Genomic DNA, 24,500 nt, shown 5'->3' with positions numbered 1-24,500 from the left:
TTACATGGAGAGGAAAACCACGAGAATTTCCCACGGTTAGACTGTCCGCAAAGGGACTCTAACTCACTACCTTGAGGATATTTTACTTCAGCACTGTGGTTGGTGCGCATTGGTATAGATCATCGATCGGTGGGATTCGAACCCGGTTCACAAATATTGACACATTAATAAAAATGACATTACATACTTAAAGTTCAAAACTATGAAAACACTGGTTAGGAACTTTTGTTTCTAGATATAAATTATTTTCAATTCTTAGATTCTTTAAAATTTTATGATGAGTCGCACGCATCAAGCTTTTGTTCGATATAGCAATTTTAATTTTCATAGAGTGACTCGCTTGCAGTTTTTTCAAATGCCGATGAGCACGCATCCACAAAAAGTAGTTTTACAAAGTGCCGATAATTTAAAACATTATCATTAATTGCTCGCATCAAGCATTTGTTTGACGATGTAGAAATTTTTTTATTACCCATTGACAAAATGGGTCTTGGTTTAGATTTGATGGCGTCCACACACTTTTTAACTGCGTTCAAGAGTAATAGTAAACAGTGCGCATGCGTCGTCATTGAATGCGTTGCTATGGTGACCGCTGCTATTTTTATTTTTATTTTCACCAGCAGGCATTTTTAATGTATTTACATATTAATAATTTAAAGTATTTTTATATATTGTTTAATTATTAGCGTATAATGACTGGCTTGGTGGGGATTTCAATATAAATGCTGAAGAAGGAAAAGTATTTTGTGACGTCTTGAAACACGTACATAGGCAGTATATGAAAATCAATCCGACGACAAACATCAATGGAGGCAGTTTTTGCAACCCATGATTTGAAATGGTGTGGCGTTTAACGGAGTTAATCCAGAAAGAAAAAACATTGACCAATGGGCAGCCAGTGATCATAATAAGGCTATCACAACATTTTTGTGGATGTTATTAACTTATTTTATTTTTATTTTCTAGGACTCACGAGTAGTATTTCAAAATGGCCGAAGCAAAAATGTTAAGTTTCTTCAATATTTCATTTGTAATCAGTATATATTTTAGTGAATATAACTGTGAGACTACTTTTCGCAACATTATGTAATTTTTTTACTGTATTTATATACCTTTTTGAAATTTTTTCACTGTCTCAAAATTCTCGACTTCTTTAAATTAAAATAAAAAAAAAAACTTTGTTAAAATTCCTTTTATATTTTTAACGATATTGAATATGAATTTTCAAAACATTTCCGAAAAGTTTTGTTTTGAGCAGTAAATTAAGCTTTGACTATTTGTCAAAAATCCGTCATTCTCGAGATCTTGACCTTTTCTCTTTTGTTCGCTGTAAATGAATTTCGTCAGATTTCCATTCAAGGTTAATTCGAATCCAGGAAATCTTCTAGAAAAGTGTTTAAAAAGCTTTTCTGAATTGCAAAGTAAACACACTTTACATAGAAAAACAAAATTTAGTTCTCCCCGGTCAAACAGACCCAAGTTAGCAAATATTTACTGCTCCGCGGCTTTTGGGTCATCTACTTCTTTTAAAGTTTTATTAAACATAATCTTTGCATTCTTTTATTAAAATGAGTTTTCAAATTTTTACGACTCCAAATATGCTGCAGTTAAGATACGATTGTCTACTGCAAAAATATTTTTATCACAAATATAACTTCATGATGTAATTCAGCATAATATAAGTCTTTACATTCTTTTGTTAAAATGAGTTTTCAAATTTTTTCCACTCCAAATATGCTGCAGTTACGATAAGATTGTCTACTGCAAAAGCATTTTGATCACAGATAAAATGTGATGATATAACTCAGCGTAATAAAATGTAACAAATTACAGTTTGGAAAAAAAAGTAACCGTTATGAGATTTGAACATTTTCTAAACTTAAATTTTAATTATATGCTTTTTACAAAAAAAAATATTATGCATTTATAAGTAACAAACTACATTTTATAAAACTATTTTTTTAAATTTTTTTAAAGAAAAAGAAAATTTTAAATAGTATTAAAATGATAAACTAAATGAGATGCTCATAGATTAGTCTTTTTCAATGTAGAGGGAAAACAAGGACACATAATATTAGAGAATTCAAACAGAGGAAACAATAATTATATGACTACAATATGAATACATGAATATTTAATTATGTGATTGATTGTTATGCATTCTTACGCTTCATAGTTTTTATTGTGTTCCAACGCAGCTTCATACTTTTCATACTAATTTTTAGCCGGCCAGGTGGCCGAGCGGTTAGCATGCCTGACTGCGAAGTCATAGGCTGCGGGTTCGAATCCCGCTCTGGGCATGGATGTTTCTCCCTCTCTCTTTGTGTTGTCCTCTGTTGTATGTGTGTATGATGTGTGAATGTGGCCCACCCTATAAATGGGTTTGTGGCAGTGTGGCGTGGGCAATGTTGCTCGCCTCCGTGACTTTGGTTCACAGGTGCCCACTGGGTAACGCGAAATCAGCAACATTTCTGGCATAGTATAGTAACAGCCTTATTAATCTCCTATATTGCGTCATAGTTTCTATTATTATAATATTAGTTTTTTTGTGTTCTTTCGTTGCTTAATTTTAAGTACGTTTTTATTGCGCCGTGTCCATGTTAGTTATTGGTGTCCATGTAGTGTTTTTGTGTTTCCATGTCGCTTTATGAGTATTTCATAGTTTTCAAGTTTTTTTTTCTGACAGTCTTTCTAAGTTTCTATTTGTCCTCTAAGCTATTGGTAGCTTCTGTCAATACAAACTCCATGTTTTGCACAGTTAACACACAAGACACATATTTTAACAAAATTAACTTATACAAATAAAGTTTAAAAGAACAAAGTTCACATATTTCATTTACCTATACAGGAGCATCCTGGACAAGGACCATCAAATTCAGTTTCGACGAAGCAGCCAGGGTCACATTTAGGAACGTCACAGATGACTCTCTTTTCTACTATTTCGACGATTTCTACGGAAAAAAAATTAATTTTAAAATATGAAATCATTTCTATTTTTTATCCTTCATTAAAAAACCGTAATTATACGAAAAAAAAATCTTTATTTTATTTTTGTTTTGGCTCTGTTTATGTTAAAAAGTTATCAAAACTTTGATTGGTAATACAATTTCAATAATTGCTATTCAGCTGTAAAAGTGCTCTGAATTTGCACTAAAACTGCACTTCAGTGGTCAGAAAACAATTGAAACTTTTTTTGGTCATCCTGCGCTACTAGCCCAATCCAGTTGCAACTTCAGCTCACTAGCTAGTCTGATACATTTTGATTGAAAGGTAGAGCTAAAACGATGATCTGAACACTGATCTAAAGTGCGATCTCTTACAACAATTCAGTTAAAGTTTAATTCAGGCAAAATTATTAAATTTGTGTCTAATTGTGCTTTGTAATAGAAACTATAGCAAAAGATCTAGATAAATAGCTTTCAAAAAAAATTTTATGAACCAAAGAAGTCAAATTTGGACATCTATATTGTTTATTGAGCCAATGTACCACCCATTTTTTTCCAATGATTTCAAGACCTTTGCAAATAAAAGTAAGATTATAAAGATTCAGTTGGGTGGCTATTGGGTAATATCCTTATTGAATAAAAGAGCTAGTTATACGTTAGACTATTTTACTGTGTGAAGCATTTTCAGGGTAAACGATTTACTGATTTGATGCATGTCCTAAAAAAGTAACGAACGAAACCGCACTATTATTTTTAACATAAAATATATTAACCGCTTACCCGATTATACCGAGTTAATTCGGGTATGTATATATTGCAAATATTTATTATCCCGAGAAAACTCGGGCGTTGCAGAATTTGACAGTACGCTTTGTATTATCACGTTTTTACTCGCCTGGAGGCAAAAATAAAAAAAATCTGCTGTGATTGAAAATTTGCCAAGTTTTGTTTTGGGAGTTTTGATGTTGGTTTGTGGGACTGCACACGCGTTTTTGCTATTGTATATACGATGGTTGCTGACTTTGCATTAACCCTTTCCTTCTCGCTCCCTTGAAAATGACGGGGTGAGGTTTCACCCTCTATTTCTCGTTCCCGTGATTTTGACGGGTTGGAGCTTTCAGTAGTAACGTGCCAATAAAAGTAAAACTAGTTCTTTTGCCCGGAAAACATTTTATTACTCATTTTGCACACCAGATGGCAGTACCAGGATATTTTTAAGGTAATTGTAGATAGTTAGCTTATTTTAAACTAGTTGCAGCACTAATCAAATACGTAATACAAATACAAAAGCCCACCCCCCAAAAATAGACACTTTTATGACCGTTTTCTTGAAAATTAAGCAATAGTTATAGGGGGGGGGGGGTTAAAAAAATAATAAAAATGGTGTATCAGTACACTGGCGTTAGGAATGTATCACATTGCGTTATCCCTTGTTTTAAAAACTCTCTCACAAAGACTAATATTTAACTTTTTTCCTTTTCCCCTTTATAACTCGGGATAATAAACTGATGGTAAATTAAATATTTTTTACGCAAAAAAAATTAAAATTTCTACTTAAAACTTGTGCATTATGTTTTGTTTTAGTTTCTTGTATTTATTAGTGAAATAAAAAGTTTTTTGAGTTTTTGCATTTTTTTTTCAAAAAATTGGTGAAAGTAAATAATTTATTCTTATTTATCCATCCAACCTATTTTAAATACTTTCTCCTGTTTTTATATAATACCTCTGCAACGAATTGTTATTTTTCTTTACACGTGATTTAGTCAGAGGCAGTCCAATGAATTAGAGACCTTTGATAAATATTTTTTGGTTCTGGTTTTGACCGAATAAAAGCCAGTATTTGCGAGAGCATTTATTTTATGGAATAGAAGAGCCTTCCTTTCTGGAGTGCATTTATATCCAGAGAATACCATGCATTTGATACGTTGGCTACACAGACTTTATGATCCTGTAAATTAGATGGAACAGGAAATTGCTGTTGGATGTGAGTTTTGAACTTTTCCCAATGATCGATGACTTTCGTAGATGAAGGTTAACGATGTCGATAGCAGCTTTCCCCACACTGGTGACCTTCGGACGTGACGGGAATATTCCTACATTGACTGAAACTTTTACTTCGAAATGAACACGCCTTAACAGTAACGCCCACTTCTATTTGAACAGCCCTACTTCGATGGATGGTCCACATTAAACAGTTGACATATGTCTTATATCTCAACAGTAACGCCCACTTCTATTTGAACAGCCCTACTTCGATGGATGGTCCACATTAAACAGTTGACTTATGTCTTATATCTCAACAGTAACGCCCACTTCTATTTGAACAGCCCTACTTCGATGGATGGTCCACATTAAACAGTTGACTTATGTCTTATATCTCAACAGTAACGCCCACTTCTATTTGAACAGCCCTACTTCGATGGATGGTCCACATTAAACAGTTGACTTATGTCTTATATCTCAACAGTAACGCCCACTTCTATTTGAACAGTTCTACTTTGATGGATGGTCCACATTAAACAGTTGACTTATCTGTTATATCTTAACAGTAACGCCCACTTCTATTTGAACAGCCATACTTCGATGGATGGTTCACATTAAACAGTTGACTTATGTCTTATATCTCAACAGTAACGCCCACTTCTATTTGAACAGCCCTACTTCGATGGTGGTCCACATTAAACAGTTGACATATGTCTTATATCTCAACAGTAACGCCCACTTCTATTTGAACAGCCCTACTTCGATGGATGGTCCACATTAAACAGTTGACTTATGTCTTATATCTCAACAGTAACGCCCACTTCTATTTGAACAGCCCTACTTCGATGGATGGTCCACATTAAACAGTTGACTTATGTCTTATATCTCAACAGTAACGCCCACTTCTATTTGAACAGTTCTACTTTGATGGATGGTCCACATTAAACAGTTGACTTATCTGTTATATCTTAACAGTAACGCCCACTTCTATTTGAACAGCCATACTTCGATGGATGGTTCACATTAAACAGTTGACTTATGTCTTATATCTCAACAGTAACGCCCACTTCTATTTGAACAGTTCTACTTTGATGGATGGTCCACATTAAACAGTTGACTTATCTGTTATATCTTAACAGTAACGCCCACTTCTATTTGAACAGCCCTACTTCGATGGATGGTCCACATTAAACAGTTGACTTATGTCTTATATCTCAACAGTAACGCCCACTTCTATTTGAACAGTTCTACTTTGATGGATGGTCCACATTAAACAGTTGACTTATCTGTTATATCTTAACAGTAACGCCCACTTCTATTTGAACAGCCTTACTTCGATGGATGGTCCACATTAAACAGTTGACTTATGTCTTATATCTCAACAGTAACGCCCACTTCTATTTGAACAGTTCTACTTTGATGGATGGTCCACATTAAACAGTTGACTTATCTGTTATATCTTAACAGTAACGCCCACTTCTATTTGAACAGCCCTACTTCGATGGATGGTCCACATTAAACAGTTGACTTATGTCTTATATCTCAACAGTAACGCCCACTTCTATTTGAACAGTTCTACTTTGATGGATGGTCCACATTAAACAGTTGACTTATCTGTTATATCTTAACAGTAACGCCCACTTCTATTTGAACAGCCCTACTTCGATGGATGGTCCACATTAAACAGTTGACTTATGTCTTATATCTCAACAGTAACGCCCACTTCTATTTGAACAGTTCTACTTTGATGGATGGTCCACATTAAACAGTTGACTTATCTGTTATATCTTAACAGTAACGCCCACTTCTATTTGAACAGCCCTACTTCGATGGATGGTCCACATTAAACAGTTGACTTATGTCTTATATCTCAACAGTAACGCCCACTTCTATTTGAACAGTTCTACTTTGATGGATGGTCCACATTAAACAGTTGACTTATCTGTTATATCTTAACAGTAACGCCCACTTCTATTTGAACAGCCCTACTTCGATGGATGGTCCACATTAAACAGTTGACTTATGTCTTATATCTCAACAGTAACGCCCACTTCTATTTGAACAGTTCTACTTTGATGGATGGTCCACATTAAACAGTTGACTTATCTGTTATATCTTAACAGTAACGCCCACTTCTATTTGAACAGCCCTACTTCGATGGATGGTCCACATTAAACAGTTGACTTATGTCTTATATCTCAACAGTAACGCCCACTTCTATTTGAACAGCCCTACTTCGATGGATGGTCCACATTAAACAGTTGACTTATGTCTTATATCTCAACAGTAACGCCCACTTCTATTTGAACAGTTCTACTTTGATGGATGGTCCACATTAAACAGTTGACTTATCTGTTATATCTTAACAGTAACGCCCACTTCTATTTGAACAGCCCTACTTCGATGGATGGTCCACATTAAACAGTTGACTTATGTCTTATATCTCAACAGTAACGCCCACTTCTATTTGAACAGCCCTACTTCGATGGATGGTCCACATTAAACAGTTGACTTATGTCTTATATCTCAACAGTAACGCCCACTTCTATTTGAACAGTTCTACTTTGATGGATGGTCCACATTAAACAGTTGACTTATCTGTTATATCTTAACAGTAACGCCCACTTCTATTTGAACAGCCCTACTTCGATGGATGGTCCACATTAAACAGTTGACTTATGTCTTATATCTCAACAGTAACGCCCACTTCTATTTGAACAGCCCTACTTCGATGGATGGTCCACATTAAACAGTTGACTTATGTCTTATATCTCAGCAGTAACGCCCACTTCTATTTGAACAGTTCTACTTTGATGGATGGTCCACATTAAACAGTTGACTTATCTGTTATATCTTAACAGTAACGCCCACTTCTATTTGAACAGCCCTACTTCGATGGATGGTCCACATTAAACAGTTGACTTATGTCTTATATCTCAACAGTAACGCCCACTTCTATTTGAACAGCCCTACTTCGATGGATGGTCCACATTAAACAGTTGACTTATGTCTTATATCTCAACAGTAACGCCCACTTCTATTTGAACAGTTCTACTTTGATGGATGGTCCACATTAAACAGTTGACTTATGTCTTATATCTCAACAGTAACGCCCACTTCTATTTGAACAGCCCTACTTCGATGGATGGTCCACATTAAACAGTTGACTTATGTCTTATATCTCAACAGTAACGCCCACTTCTATTTGAACAGCCCTACTTCGATGGATGGTCCACATTAAACAGTTCACTTATGTCTTATATCTCAACAGTAACGCCCACTTCTATTTGAACAGTTCTACTTTGATGGATGGTCCACATTAAACAGTTGACTTATCTGTTATATCTTAACAGTAACGCCCACTTCTATTTGAACAGCCCTACTTCGATGGATGGTCCACATTAAACAGTTGACTTATGTCTTATATCTCAACAGTAACGCCCACTTCTATTTGAACAGCCCTACTTCGATGGATGGTCCACATTAAACAGTTGACTTATGTCTTATATCTCAACAGTAACGCCCACTTCTATTTGAACAGTTCTATTTTGATGGATGGTCCACATTAAACAGTTGACTTATCTGTTATATCTTAACAGTAACGCCCACTTCTATTTGAACAGCCCTACTTCGATGGATGGTCCACATTAAACAGTTGACTTATGTCTTATATCTTAACAGTAACGCCCACTTCTATTTGAACAGCCCTACTTCGATGGATGGTCCACATTAAACAGTTGACTTATGTCTTATATCTCAACAGTAACGCCCACTTCTATTTGAACAGTTCTACTTTGATGGATGGTCCACATTAAACAGTTGACTTATCTGTTATATCTTAACAGTAACGCCCACTTCTATTTGAACAGCCATACTTCGATGGATGGTTCACATTAAACAGTTGACTTATCTGTTATATCTCAACAGTAACGCCCACTTCTATTAGAACAGTTCTACTTCGATGGATGGTTTATATTAAACAGTTGACTTATGTCTTATATCTCAACAGTAACGCCGACTTTTGTTTGAACAGTTCTATTTACATGGATGGTCCACATTGAACAGTTGACTTGCAACTTGTGACTGCGACATTATCCACCTCCTCGTACCGTTTCGATCGCACACAACGTATTCATTTGACTACTAAAGGCAACGCAGGAGCAACCACGACCGTGAACTTAATACAGCTATCACGATCAGCATTAAAAAGTACGGTGATCTTAATACAGCTCTCCCTGCCTCTCACAAAACAGCAATGAGCCAACTAATGGTATCCTCCGTCGAATTCTATCACAGATATAGTTCTGGTACTGTAGTGTGTCTACCACTACAAAAATACAATTCCAATTCACTAGTATATAATCCATATTAACTCGATTCTTGTTGGGGTACCTTTTCATAGATGATGTTAAACAATGTCGATAAATACACCCCCACATATACGCACCCGAGTCAATTCGGGATTATCAGGGAAGTGGTTAAAAAGAAAAGAATACTGTATTATCGTTTCCATCTTTTCTTTTAATTCATTGCTCAGTTAACTTACTAATTTTGACTCTCTTAAATATCTTACTCACCTTTTGTTCCTTTGCAGTCACATCCGGGACAAGGTCCGTCAAATACAGTTTCGATCACGCATCCACGGGGACATTTTGGGGGGTCACATCGGATTTTTTCTTCATAAATTTCTGAAAGTATACAAATAGCAGATTTTTGAAGGGTTTAGAGCTACTTCTTAGTAAGCTACATTTTAAAAATTTTTAAGAGTGTTTTTGTTAAAGAACACTATGTTTTTCACTTACAAAATAAGAAGGATATTAATTAATGCGTCGGTAAATAATGCCAATTATTATGCTAACTATTGTATCATTGCCATTCCTACGAATAATTTTTGTGTCATTAGGTTACTTTACCATTCCTGTTATTAATGAATATATTGAATATTGCAGTCGATGTAAATAATTAATGTATCGTAAAATAAGATTGCTGATTATAATGATAATTGATGCATCTAAAAGTAATATCATTCATTATGATAATATGAATGATATTATCATAATGAAAATCATGATAATCATTCATTACGCAACTCTTGATATAATGACCCTTTAGGCTTTGGGAGAAAAAGGAGGTTATAGTGTGAAGTAGTTATATCGTAATAGCACAATAATACCATAAATATCAATTCACTGCAAAAAATACTTTATTAATACTTGACAAAGCAATGCTATAATATATTTTATTATGGATTCGGTTACTAACAAAAAAAATCGGTAATAATGTAACTTTTTTTTACATAATAACGTGCAAAATTACCTTTTAAAATAATATTTCAAACTTGAAAGGTTCAGAAATTCCAATTTTGATAAATAACTCACTGTAAGATAACTGCGAAGACCACGTTCGTGCAAACTAAACGAAAATAAACAAAGGGACTGACCTATTCATTAATAAAGAGAAAACAATTTTCAAACAAGAAAAAGCATGATTGATAAATTTATTACGGAAAGAAAGTTTCACAGATTATAAGCGATCATAAAGTACGAACCTCTAGGACTTTGGATAAAAATTTGAGGAGTAAAATTCCCTTCGTTAAAAGGGAGTTCGAGGGGTTATTGTGTGGTAACTTCAATGTAAATAATGGTTTAAATGACTTAACTTTTTTTTAAAAAATGAAATGACTAAATTAGGGTCGCTTTTTATTTTTTTATTTTATAACCATCGTTGAAGATCCGACCCAAGTTTGGGTTTATGACACTACTAATGTTCAACTACGTAGTCTTGTCATTGTGAACCAATCCAAAAAACTAGGAAACTCCTGGTTCAGTACCTGGTTCAGATTCAACGTGCACCAGTCAGAATTTACTACACGGGAAATCTTCGGTCGGCGGGGATCGAACCCACGACCTTTTGGACATGGGCATAGTGCCCTACCAACCAGGACCTTTGAATGGAAATTAAAATAACATTGCTTCTATGGAATAGCAAATGGGACTTCATGTATAGCTCGTTGTTATCGAAGTGTCGCTGTAATAGGGGTCGTATTATGGAGCGTAGATTGCCATCTATCGTTTAAAGTCAAGAAAAGAAAATGTAGTCTTGCCCGCTATCTACTGTTTTCATAATAAGAGGTCGTGGGTTCGATCCTCGCCGGCCGAAGACTCCCCGTGTAGTAAATGGTGACTGATGCACGTTAAATCTGTCGAGTCTCAAAGTCCTCCATGTTCCCACAACAAATCAATACATCTGGGGGTACTGATCCAATACATCTGGGGGTACTGATCCAGGAGTTTCCTTGTCTTCTGGATTGGTTCAAAATTACAAGGCTACGGAGTTGAATATTGGTAGTCGTAAACCCATGAAATTGGGTCGGCTGTTCAACGACGGTTATAAAATAAAATAAAATAGAATAGTTCGTAAATTAATATTTCTGTCATACCTTCTTTTTTAGAACAGTCGCATCCAGGGCATGGTCCGTCATAAACTCTCTCTATTTCACAACCAGGTGGACATCTTGGAGGATCACACATTTGAATTTCTTTTCTTATATCTTCAATTAAAAATATAGATTATAAAACAGTTGAGTCAATAAGGTATTGTATCAAAATTAACATTACAGTAATACAGTCGGATTTCTATTTGTAAGAGCTTCCATTTTGCGATATTTTCTATTTTACGACTTTTTTCGAGGAACCAAGAACATTTTGGAAATTTCTTCGTAAAATAATAGCGATGTGAATTTTCTATTTCATGAACTTCTCTTTGAGAACCACTTTTCCTATTTCCCAAAATATTTCAGGATATTTCAAACTTGTTTTGCATTTTTTGCATTTGCAAACTTGTATTGCATTTATTGGGGAAATGACCTTGAATTGTTTGTCGTAGCTACTAAACTTATAGAGAAAGCAGTAAAATCCCTTTTTGTTTTCATTTCAAACGAAAAACAGTAGCAATTAAACTTAAGAACGCATGTGGTATTGTATGTGGAACGCATGTAGTATGTTTAAAATTACTTTTATAATGAATGCAACTAAAATTTTATCTATTAGCCTTTATTAGTTGAAAATGTATGTAGCCTGATACTATAACACTAAATAATGTTTTTCTTTCCATGCAGATTTCTTTTATGGTTAAGATTTATAAAATAAATAGTAGATACTAGTAAACAAGATAAAGGTGTATCAATTTTTTTTTAAAATTATGTCTAGTGCTTATGAATTTGAAATCTGATTTATGTTGTTTAAGTACTTCAAAAGGTGATTTTCTATTTAACCAATTTTCCACATAACGAACTTACTATTTGGCGACTTCATTAAATAGAGGTCCAACTGTATATATACGATGGGTAAGTGGGGTTTACCAATCCTAGTCGATTCAATCTTGAGGTCAATATCTATAATGCATCTTAGTTTCGGACAATCTCCATCAACCTTGAATAAAAATCAATGTCGGAAATACCGTACAATGGTTCTCAACCTTGAAAAAATATCAATGTTGGAAACACCGTATAATAGCTCTTTACTCTTGCCAAAAGAGAAGAAAAAACAGGGTAAATGCATCACGGGTTATTACCGTAAATATGCGTCAGAGAAGGGACCAAGACAAAATTCCTGATGGTACCATCAAAGGATTTTGATGGTTTATGTTGGTTTCGGCAAGATTCTTGTCCAGCATGTTCAACATGTACTGATGGTCGCCATCGTACAACAATTTCCATCTAGTTTTGATATTTTTGGATGGTCCAAAAAGTTTTCATCATTACAAAATGAAAATTTTCCTTTTGTGTTATGAAGGTAAACTATCAGGCAATGTTTGATTTTTGATGAGCCAATTTAAACCATCATAATTTGATGGCAGAGGTTGTTTTACCATTATGATGGTCACTAATAAGTTAAGTTTTTTTTGCTGGATCCGCAACAATTATCGAAATATGATGGAAGATGTTGTATGGCTATTTTGATGGTCCACCAACAAGATTTGTTTATTAATGTTGGGCCAACAACAAAAATTAAAATATGATGGAAGATATTGTTTTACTAATATAACGGTTCAACTATCATGTTATGTGTAGTATTGTTGGACCAACAACCATCAAATTAAGACGGAACATGTTGCTTTACTACTATGATAATTCATGCTATATTTGTTGTTTTTGGACTAATAACACCCATCAAAATAAGACGGAAGATGTTCTTTACCATTATGATGGTCAACCAGCAAGTTATGTTTTTATTTTTGAATCAAAATACAATGGAAGATATTGCATGGCCATTTTGATGGTTTACCAACAAAGTTATGTTCACTAATGTTGGACCAACAACAGCCATTAAGATATGATGGTTCAATTATCATGCCATGTTTTTTATTGTTGGACCAAACACAACTATCAAAATAAGATTAGAGGTGTTATTTAATCATTATGATGGTATACCAGCAAGTTATGGTTTTTATTCCTAAACCAACAACAACCATCAAACTAAGACGGGAGATGATGCATGATCATTTTGATAGTCTACTAACAAATTATGGTTTTTAATATTAAACCAACAACAGCCATCAAATTTTCTTGGAAGATGTTATTTTACTATTATAATGGTTTAACCATCACGTTATGAACTTAATATCGTACAAGTCTCGTTAACATTATACTGGTCAAGCAAGAGTTATTTATGTATTGTTCCCTAATAATGTATTATCATTATATGTATATAGGAACATTGGACTTTAACTATTTAGGATTGATTAGACATAGTTTTAACAGGTGAAACGTGAAAGCTTTGGACATTTTTTGTCTTTCAGCCGATCAATAGCAATAAGTCAAATCTAAAACTAGCTAAACTTTGAAAGGAAAGTTAGAATTTTTAGGTTTCTAATAATTTGAAAGGTATTTACCATCAATGTCCTCTTCTGATACCTTGCACATGCATCCTGGACAAGGTCCTTCGTAAACCTCTTCTAGCTGACACCCAGGGCCACATACTGGTGGGTCGCAGACCGGTGGACACTCACATTTGAAACAACCCCGTTCATCTCTCACCTTCTCACACCCTTTGTCGCATTTCATCCACTCACATCTCGGCCTCTTCCAAGACTCTGGAACATTCACATATATTGTCTTCATATAAACTGCAACTGTAAATACAAGCTGGTAAAAATTACAGGGTGGGCACCCCAGAGATCTGATTCTACCAAACTGATCCCAGGGAATGATCAAGTACATGCTAGTACGTTAATATAGTATTCATTGGTTACGCTGTTTATCATACACACAGACAGTCGGACTCCGATATACTATAATTCTGGTTGTTTAGCCGTATTAGGTGAAAGCAGTTAATAAACAGTTTGTTCTCAAGCTTAGCCGTTTGATTACCATTTTATTTATGGTATTTCATTATTGGACTGCTTTGATTAAATATGGTAAAATAACCATTCAATAAATTGTTATTTAACAATTTTTTCAGAGAAATTTGTAACAGTGAACACGGAACTTTTTACACAAGAGTTTTAACTAGAACGTAGACTGATATGAATCATTTGAGAGTTGGTTTTTCCCTTGAAAGTTGATTTATGTAAGGTTTTTCACTTGAGAATTGATTTATGTAGGATTTTTCACTTGAGAATTGATTTATGCAAGATTTGGTTTTGAAAATTGGTTAATGAAAGATTTTTTACTTGAGAATTGATCGATAAAAGATTTTATTCAAGAAAGTCAATTCGCGAGAAAATTGGAAAGACACATTTTTCTTGCGAAATTAATGCTCATAATTGTTACATCCAAAACTTTTCCTTCTGGAAAAATTATTATTGTTATAAAAATTTTATCCAAGAAACCTTTCAGAAAGTGTCCCTTATTAATATTTAGTTGACGTCGATTCCCGGCAAATTTTATTCATGCAATATATTTTTCTCTCGTAATTTTGTTTATATTTTGTCTAATAAGAGATTTTGGGTAGTAGATTGTATGAAATAATAATAACAATTATTATTATTTGCATTTGACTAATAAGAAAAGATACTTAAAATAAATTCTAATGAATTTCAGATATTTTTAAAGATTTCATTTATATTAACGGAGATAAGGCTTGCCTACTGCTTGTAATTTAAAAAGCTGCGACATGCTGTAGTAGCTCCTGCATACATTTTTGAAAAATTTGCCGTAAATGATTTAGAAGGATTTTAAACATTTTTTTAGAATGAAACCGAAATTCAGTCGATATAGTTAATAGTTACAAAAATACGAGAGTTTCATGAGTTAGTCAAAAAATTTTACTTTTTGTCCCTAAACACTTCATAATTTTTAAGTTCATAGTTCGTCCGACACTATTTTTTTTAATTTTAGTCAGCGAGAAGAATACGTGCAATCCATCAATTGTTTAAGTAGTAATATCAGACAAATATATGAATCTAAGATAGAAATTGTACCTTTTCGCATATTAAAAGCCTTTTATTAAAAAATGTTATTAACTAAAAAAACAACTTAAGTTTTAATTTCAGTGTCAAAAAATGCATCGAAAAATAATATGTCCATTAATAGTGTAATTTAAATGTCTTTAATCATCCCTAAGTAAATACTAGATGGAGGTTCACATCAGAGTAGAACTTCAGATATGGACTTTTGAGACAATTTCCTTTTATTCAATTCCTATTATTAGTTCACACTCCTTCTATACCTTGTTCAAATTTTCAATAGTTAATAAAATACTTTATTTCATCCACTCAAATTCAAATACAATTTTTTAACTAGTAGTGTATGACACTTCATGTTAATACACTTTTTTCAAATATTAATTCGTTCATTAAATTTAAATAATTAATTTTAGTTTTGTATGTTAGAAAAAATTGTAATTATTTAATAAAACGTAACTAAAATGAAATTTTTCTTCGTTGACATAAGTTTATTATTTTTATTATTACTTGTTTATTTTAAGTATGCAACTACTCAAAAACTGACTTCTCACTAAATAATACATCTTAATAAATAATCTGCCTTAAATACTGAGTCCACATTAACCCTAATTCCCAATTTGAGCTCTTTCATTAACATGAAAAGTGGCTAATTCACGAATCCTCCAGAAATCAGGATAAAAGCAAACGTGACCAGTTACTTTTTTTTACTTCAATGCCTGGAGCCATTAATACTGCAGAAAAGTATAAAAGAGAAGTACTTACTTCGGTATGCCTCGATAGTGCTGGCAACGGCAAGGAGTACGAGGATCACGTACAACTTCATGACGTCTGGTCTGAAGATCTATTTTCCGGATCGTTCTCTTTTTATCCGTATCTTCCGGTGAGGAAACCGACAACTTTTCGATAGATGGATGAAGTCGATAACAGAAGTTGAAATAGAACACAAAGAACAATACTTTTCTGAAGAAGAATTATTTTTTTTTACTTTTCATGTAAAATAAATGACACATTGCTTTTGTAAGGGGGCGTGAGGATTTTTATTAAAAAATCAAAAATGTCCTTCTTAGCATATGGCGAAAGTTTATGAATAGTGCTGGATCATTTTGATGTGTGAGACAGTCAAATCCCGTTATAATGAACATTCAAAGGACTGAAATTTCGGTTCACTATAACCGGGAGTTCACTATATCTATCTGTACTGCAAACCATTTTATCTCATTTTTCAATTTTATCTCATTCATATAACGAACTGCTCCTTTTTATTACACATCTATATTATATAAAACGCTAATACGTGTGTATCCATAAAACCGATGATATTTCTTTTCTCGCGTTGGCAACAGTTCTCATTTTTAATTGATAGGTTTCGCTGCGCAAGAGCACGTAGTGAGCATCATATGGCTAATCTATCTATATATATATATTTCTCTTACACGGCACCAAAAAAAAGCCTCATTACAACTCCCCGAATGGCAACGTTAGAAAATCGACCCATGATTGCTGCTAAAAATGTCACATGGCAAATCTAGTTGAGGTGGCTCAACATATAGCGCTTTTAAAAACGGAAACAATAACCAGAGTGAGCATTATCAGGTTGTTCAATTCAGATTCATGCCCTAAAAACATGATAATATTTAATTTAAACTGGCTCAACATATAGCGCTTTTAAAAACGGAAACAATAACCAGAGTGAGCATTATCAGGTTGTTCAATTCAGATTCATGCCCTAAAAACATGATAATATTTAATTTAAACTCAATTAGGAGTTAATTCATTAATTGAAGTGAGAATGCTTTAAAAGGCCGCTGTTGAATTGATATTTTTCTACTGGAAGCTACCTAAACGTCTAAAAAACGTCTAAGTGTTTGTATAGAATGCATTGAATTTTTTGATTTATGAATGAATTTATTATACACATTTTGTTGAATTTAAGTGAGTAACTGCAATATTTGATAAATTATTTTGCTAATATGTTTCTCATTTAGCTAATGTTTTGATTTTTTCACCATGTACAATCTAAATAGCTAATATACTTTTTTGAACGCCAATAAGAACATTGGTAGAATTCTTCTACATAAGTACAATACTATGTCTTTGATGATAATATACTATGTCTTTGTGCTAGAACATTGTGTTCATTGGAGAGCGAGCGCAGCGAGCCATGGTTCACGGCGTGAACCACATAGGATTGCGTAGCAATTCTCGGGGGTTGGCGAGCGTCAGCGAGCAGGGGGCGGAGCCTCCTAGTTATGAAATAAATGACCCATAAAAAGAAATACAAAAAAGATTAAACAATATGTAGTAACAAAAAATGTGTTAACTTTTATTCCTTATGACTCTTCTTCTATCGTACAAAAAATGTGGGGATGGCCTTTATTTAGGGATGGGAAACTGAGATAGAAGAAGCAAACAAGAAAAATGCTTATGGCTACATTCCACTCAACAGATGGTTTTAAATATGTATTTTATGTAAAAATTTTAAAATGACCAAAAAATGAAGAAAAAAAAATCAGTCAAAGACAGAAAAAAGTTCACAATAACCAGTTTCCTCTCTTCTTTTGGTTCCCCTATATCTACAAAAAATAACATTATATGTTCCGTCATCAATAAACAGTTTTAATAATTGTTTTAAATCGTCTGTCGATATAATAACTGCAACTCCAGCTGGTTGCTAGGCAACCAAACGACTTTTTCTTATTATTAATGTTTTTGTTTATCGTTCGTCTCTGTATGTCTGTGGAAATAAAAGAACGTAAAAGCTAACACCACATGTGTATAGCAAGGCACGGGAGTGAACATTTCGTTCACTATATCCAGGAGTTCACTATAAACCATGTTCACTATACTATAGCAGGGTTTGACTGTTTATCTCTAAAAAATATCGAGATTTCGCAATATTTTTCGATTTTATTAATTAAAAAGAATTACAGTTGCTAACAACATTTTGGTTGCACAAACGACACTCATTGATACTTATGATAATATTGTGTTTGTTATTAATAATAGTTTTATTTATTTATTTATTATTATTATTATTTTTTGCTACGGCAGGCACTGAACATTCGTTCTTCACCTCTAAAGATGCGATAAGTGTTGCTCATTTAACGCTACTCATTGGGAGTCATTGAGGCGAACAATATTACCCACGCCACACTGCCACAGATACCCGTTTATAAGGTGGGCCACATTCACGCGTCACACAATAGAGAACAACACACGGAGAGAAACATCCATACCCTGAGCGGGATTCAAACCCACAATCATTGGCTTCACAGTCAGGCACGCTGACCGCTCAGCTACTTGCCCGGCTCGATAATTCTTACTATTTATGAGACTCATGATATTACCCTATTCAATATTTATTGTTTTGAAAATGATCGCTATATTATTGTACTCTACTGTTTGGATATCAATTATATAATACTCTGTAGTCATTATGGTACTTGAAATTTCCTGTTGTCGATAATGACAATCGATCTATGATAATTATCTCTGGATTTCTCTTAAGACATGATATTCTTGATTTACCGGGGGAAATATCGTGATGGTTAAGCCTTATTATTAGCGAGTTAAAATAGTATTGAATTGAATTTTTGAAATACGCATTTTTGGAAAAATTGCAACGACCAATACAGAGCCAGAAAACGAACACACGTCTCTATTTGCACTATTTTTTTTTTTAAATTTTCCGTTCCAAACCTCAGTATTTATATAACCGTCGTTGAACAACCGACCTAATTTTTGGTCTAACAACTACTAATGTTTAACTCCGCAGCCTTGTCGTTTTGAACCCAATCCAGAAGACAAGGGGACTCCTGGATCAAGTATTGGGAGAAATTTGCCTACATGGAGGACTTTTTGATGGAGCTAACCCGAATTTGCTTTACATGGAGAGGAAGACCACGAAAACCTTCTACGGTTAGCTTGACGGCAAAGGCAGTCTAACCCACGATCCGTCTACCACCATACATTTATTCATTTATTGTGTTTTTAAAAAAGGGATATTTATTTTTTAATATAGATATTTGCTTTCAAATCAAGTTATCTTCTGTTTATGTTTCACAAACTGCACGGTGATGGGCAAAAAACCCCACGCTTTAACCCTCAAACATCAGCACTCAGCATCATAATCGATAAAATAACTTCGGTGAAAACTATTAAATAAGTTCTAAATATATTAGTTTAATGCACAGAAAGTGTCTCGAAAATGGTCAATGACTTAAAAAAATTAAAGATAAGCTCAAGGATAATGCTTAAAAAATGAAGTATTTATTTTCAACAAGTTTCAAAAATGCATACAAAGTTTGTCAACAGGTAGCACTGCTGACTGGGACCGACTATGGAATAGTGTGTGTAATATAACCACTATTTGCATCCCGAACGTAGAGCAGTTTAGGAACAAAATGAATGGATGCCTGATCAAATATTTTAATTTGAAGGTTAAATCATGATCCCGAAAACATTGGGTGAGTTCCATGACTTGGAATGTTTGGGGTACGCTTCAAAATGTTTCGACGCTGTCGTTCGAAACACCGGTTAGAGTCGATAAATTTCATCTTTTATCTATTTTTTTAAAAAATAACTATTTTGAGTAAAAAAATTAATTATAATACAGAATTTTTCCAATCGCATTCTTTGCTGCAATTTTTTCATCAAAATAAAAGTTTATAAGAAGTTTAAAAATCTAGAATCTGATTGGTACATTTTAAGCAGAACGGAGAAATCATAAACAGTTAAAATGTCTCCATAGTTTCTAAATGTCTGGAATTGAATTTTATCATTCTTTACCATTTCGACTTTTTCTCTCGCACTTTTCTTCATGAAAGAATTATTCAGAGTATAAATAAAATGAATTATTATTAAATAATGACGCCACACGGAATCTTATGAACTGTATTGTTGAAAATGTATGCAGTCCTCTTACTAGTAGTACAGACCAGAAGTACAGTTAGGTTAGTTGAAAAAAGAAAATTTTTTCTATATCCATGACTTCAAGGTGTTCCGTAATCACCGCCCTTATTAAGGGATCGTAAATTACAATAGCATTGAGAAAGTAAGATAGAGAAACCCGTTTCCGGTATCAGAACTAGTGTAATAAGACGGCGTGCCGTGCATATTTATTTTAGCCTTGCAGACAAAACCAAACCGCACTTCTTTTTACATAATAGTGCGATGTCGATTCGTAATTCATAAAATATAGGGCTGCTTAAAAATGTTTAAAATCCAAAGAAACGTGCAAAAATAAAATCTTTTTTCACTTTATTACCATTTTTCCTGATTAGAGGGCAGTTTTGTTTAATTCCTTCAGTTTGAAACTTTGTTAGTTTACAAATTTATTTCATTTCAGGTTGATCATTTATTTTCCGAAGATTTAGAATATTTTAATCTATATATTAGTCCACCTAGTGTTAAGTTAATTTGTTTTTAAAAATTAAATTTTACCATTGAGTCACTTCAGTAAGCTAAAAGTATTTGGAATCAAGAATATTTCCCATTTTAATTTAATTTCAGTGGTTACAGAATTCTTCCCTTAGTTTCACTTAATGAAATTCTTATATATATATATATATATATATATATATATATATATATATATATATATATATATATATATATATATATATATATATATATATATATATATATATATATATATATATATATATATATATATATATATATATATATATATATATATATATATATATATATATATATATATATATATATATATATATATATATATATATATATATATATATATATATATATATATATATATATATATATATATATATATATATATATATATATATATATATATATATATATATATATATATATGTTTGGTACCATGTGGCCACCAAACTTAATTATTTGTATGCAGTTCATGGTTTTTATTGCTCTTTTTTGAAATGCTGACGTGAAAATTAAGAAAATTTTTTTTTTCGTGTCTTTCAATATTTCTCTTTATTTCCGACACATGTTGTGAAAGTATAAAATAAAAAATGATATACAAAAACGAAAGTACTATGAAAAAAATGCACTAATTTGGCACATGTGATTTTTTCTTTAAAAGGAAAAACGAACATATGTTTATAAAAAGAAAGATCGCTTGTACAATAACCTTGCTGAATCGTTGAAAAAATGATTGCGAAATTTTTTTGCAACAATATGGCAATTTTTTTTCATTTCATTTACAACTTTCCATGAATAATAACTATTTGTATCAGATGGTTTATGTTAATCTTCCTACTCTAACTGTATTTGTGACGTTATTCTAGGAATCCTTCCTCTTCCCGGATAAATTCTTTTATTTTTCATTTTCTTACATTTATTCTAGAAAGTGAGCTTCCTCCCAGACATATAGGCCGAACGTTCTTCCGCGTAACGGATTCCGGAAATTTATCAATTGTTTGGTTTTGTTCAAAAAAGTAAAAACATTTATCGACAAAAATTGATTATGTGAGATTCGTAATTATCTTTCACAAGCAGAAGATTTCCTGTGAATTATTGATCTAAGAAATTAATTTTTTTCGGTGTTATTTAGAATCTGATAATCGAGGAATGCAGAGTCACAAAATATTTTAGTTTTTCATTCTTTTTTTTTCATACAAGAACCATTACTCTTGATCTGCAGATCTGGCGACGGTGTTTTGAGGACTTAATTGCAAAAATTTATAAATAAGTATAATACGGAGTACAACAAGTGTACATGATGATAAAATGATTGTACCAAATTAGTCTGGCATTTTTCTGACTGGGTTATGTCTTACAATTGTAAACTATTTGAGCTTTCTAATTTTAATAAAATTATTTGGATTTTAAATTTAGAATATTTTGTCTGTGAGATAATAAATGATAATAAATTGCAAAAGATAATAAATGATGTAACCATTACGCTGAATTAAACGATTACTATTTATTTGTTGGTTTCAGAATGATGAGTTATGGGGTCAAACATTTTAAAAGGATTTTAATATGTTGCAGACCTAAGTATAAAGTAGGATAAAATAGTTCTTCCAAATTGGTCTGGCATTTCTATGGCTGTGTTTCCTCCGACTTTTGGCAAATATTTTTAATTGCCTAATTTTAATAAAATTTTTCCTGTAAGGGAATATTTAGAATGCATCGTCAGAGAAGCAACAGATTTAAGTACAAATGATAATGAAATAAATTAAACAAATCAGTCTGTAGTTTTTCTTATAATTCTAACTAGATCTAATACATTTTGAAACGAAACTATGAAAAAAGGTTTAATTTCTTTTTTTCTTCTTGATTTTAAAATTTTTAGTAGGTGCTTTATTTACGTTGCACTAGAGTTGCACAATGAGCTATTGGCAACGGTCTGGAAAGCATCCCTGAGGAAATAACTACAGATTTATTGCTTCTTAATCAATGAGATGGGTGTGCTTGGTGTTTTTTACAAGGTTCGCTATATTGGGTTCAAAATTGGTCAATTTTATGGCACATATGTATATGACTTATAAACCAGAAGTACAGAGTTTGTGCCACTGCGCGCTGGTACATAATTACTTGTTTCACCCTAATATATATAAACTTTTATTAATTTATGTTCTATAAAGAAACTGATATTAAGTCAGTTATAAAAAAATTCACAAATTTTACATACTTAATTAGGTATGTGTGATTTGCGTAATTAGAACTGTTTTTTCATAGACCCCAATCAACCCTTCCGATTCGGATAGACCCCCATTCGACCCCCGCCTTTGTTAAATAGACCCCTGGGGGTCTATATAGACCACTTTGGCGACCTCTGCATTAGAGCAATTTAACGAGGACCGAAACAGCGCATCCTCGGTCCCTACGTAGGCTAATCAAAATGGTCACCCACCCGCACACTGACCGCAGCCAGTGATGCTTGACTTCGGTGTTCTACTGGGAACCGTGTTTTTAAGATCAGTCCGCTACGGGACTTCAAATTTTTGTAGGAGAGAGGGAGATTTATGAAATGTTGTCGGAGTCACAGCACACTGAAGTGAAAATCAATCTAAAATAAATCTAAAAAAATAGGTATTAAGTGACTCTGTGTTTTCTTTGTCTAGTTCATTTAGGAACAATAACAGCTTTTTTTCTTCAAATTTTCGGAAAGAAGAGGGAAATTAAAAGAAAAAAGAAACACGATGGGAGAGGTAGCATGCCTGAATGCAAATTGTTATTAAAATATTCTGACAAATAGATTTTCTTCTATGACTGTGCATTCTAAATGTAGAGCATTTTTAGAACAAAAGCGATATTTCAGAATGCCCATGCAATAGCATGAAAAGTGATATTACAATATTTCCTACTGACTGAAATCGACAATGATTCGTTAGAATCTGAAAACGTTTCTTTGTTATTTTATTTTTATTATTTTTAAATATTTATTTGCTCTCCTATTTGTTCCTTGCAACTTTTTTTGACACGAATTTTAAAAGCAGATATAACGCCACATTTTTTTTAATTTTGTATTTTTGATTATAAACCAGTAGTGGCAACAAAATTAACTAAATTATACAATTAAAATCCTCTAAAATATTTTCCGTTTTCTTTTTATTTCTATATGATAACAAATATTTAATTTCTCATCGTATTGGGATAACATTTAAATCTAAATATTTTGCTCCATTACAACTGCAACTTTAATCACAAACTTGTTTTTTGAAATTCTTATTTAATTTTTATTTATTATATAAAACTATATATATTTATAATAAATACTATATATTTTAGCAAAACATTTAGCAACAATACACATATTTAGCAACAATGTGTAAAAGGTAAATTGCCATATTGCATTTGTTGATTGAACCCTGTTTTACATAACATTTATTTTAACAGTAAATGTAACATTTTAAAACGAAACTATCATGCAACTAAACTTTTATAATTATGTTTCAAATTAAGAAAGAGTATCTATATATTTGATGTTGTTAAGAACTATTTATTTCAGCAATAGTGTACTAAAGAATTTTTTGAAACATATTATTTCAAAACGTTTATTAGAACGTTTCGTAGACATGACCTTATATGTACCTGTTTAAATAACTAGTGTTTAGTTTTGAACCAAATTCTTTTTGCTCTAATTCATGAAAATATAAATACATTACTCTTGCCACGACAAGGTGAAAATTCTCTTCTGAAGCTACTGAAAATCCGTAGTTG

At 32.7% G+C, this 24,500-nt stretch overlaps 1 protein-coding gene across 1 annotated transcript in view; it reads right to left on the bottom strand.

The window, feature by feature from the left end:
* LOC107438039 (uncharacterized) overlaps positions 1–24,500 on the bottom strand; it is a 165,504-nt gene that overhangs the window by 12,166 nt on the left and 128,838 nt on the right. The window contains exons 27-32 of the mRNA XM_087162368.1: positions 17,877–17,908; positions 16,098–16,176; positions 13,821–14,060; positions 11,368–11,478; positions 9,506–9,616; positions 2,841–2,951 (exon numbers count right to left, since the gene is read on the bottom strand). Coding sequence (XP_087018494.1) covers positions 2,841–2,951; positions 9,506–9,616; positions 11,368–11,478; positions 13,821–14,060; positions 16,098–16,176; positions 17,877–17,908 — 684 coding nt within the window. The remainder of the gene's footprint in view (positions 1–2,840; positions 2,952–9,505; positions 9,617–11,367; positions 11,479–13,820; positions 14,061–16,097; positions 16,177–17,876; positions 17,909–24,500) is intronic.

Source organism: Parasteatoda tepidariorum, chromosome 4, assembly GCF_982258835.1.
Source record: "Parasteatoda tepidariorum strain Cologne lab strain chromosome 4, Ptep-v5.0, whole genome shotgun sequence".
In the NCBI taxonomy this organism is placed as follows: Eukaryota; Metazoa; Arthropoda; class Arachnida; order Araneae; family Theridiidae; genus Parasteatoda; species Parasteatoda tepidariorum.
Note: the sequence above shows the minus strand (reverse complement) of the source record. Positions and strands in the feature narration are given on the sequence as shown.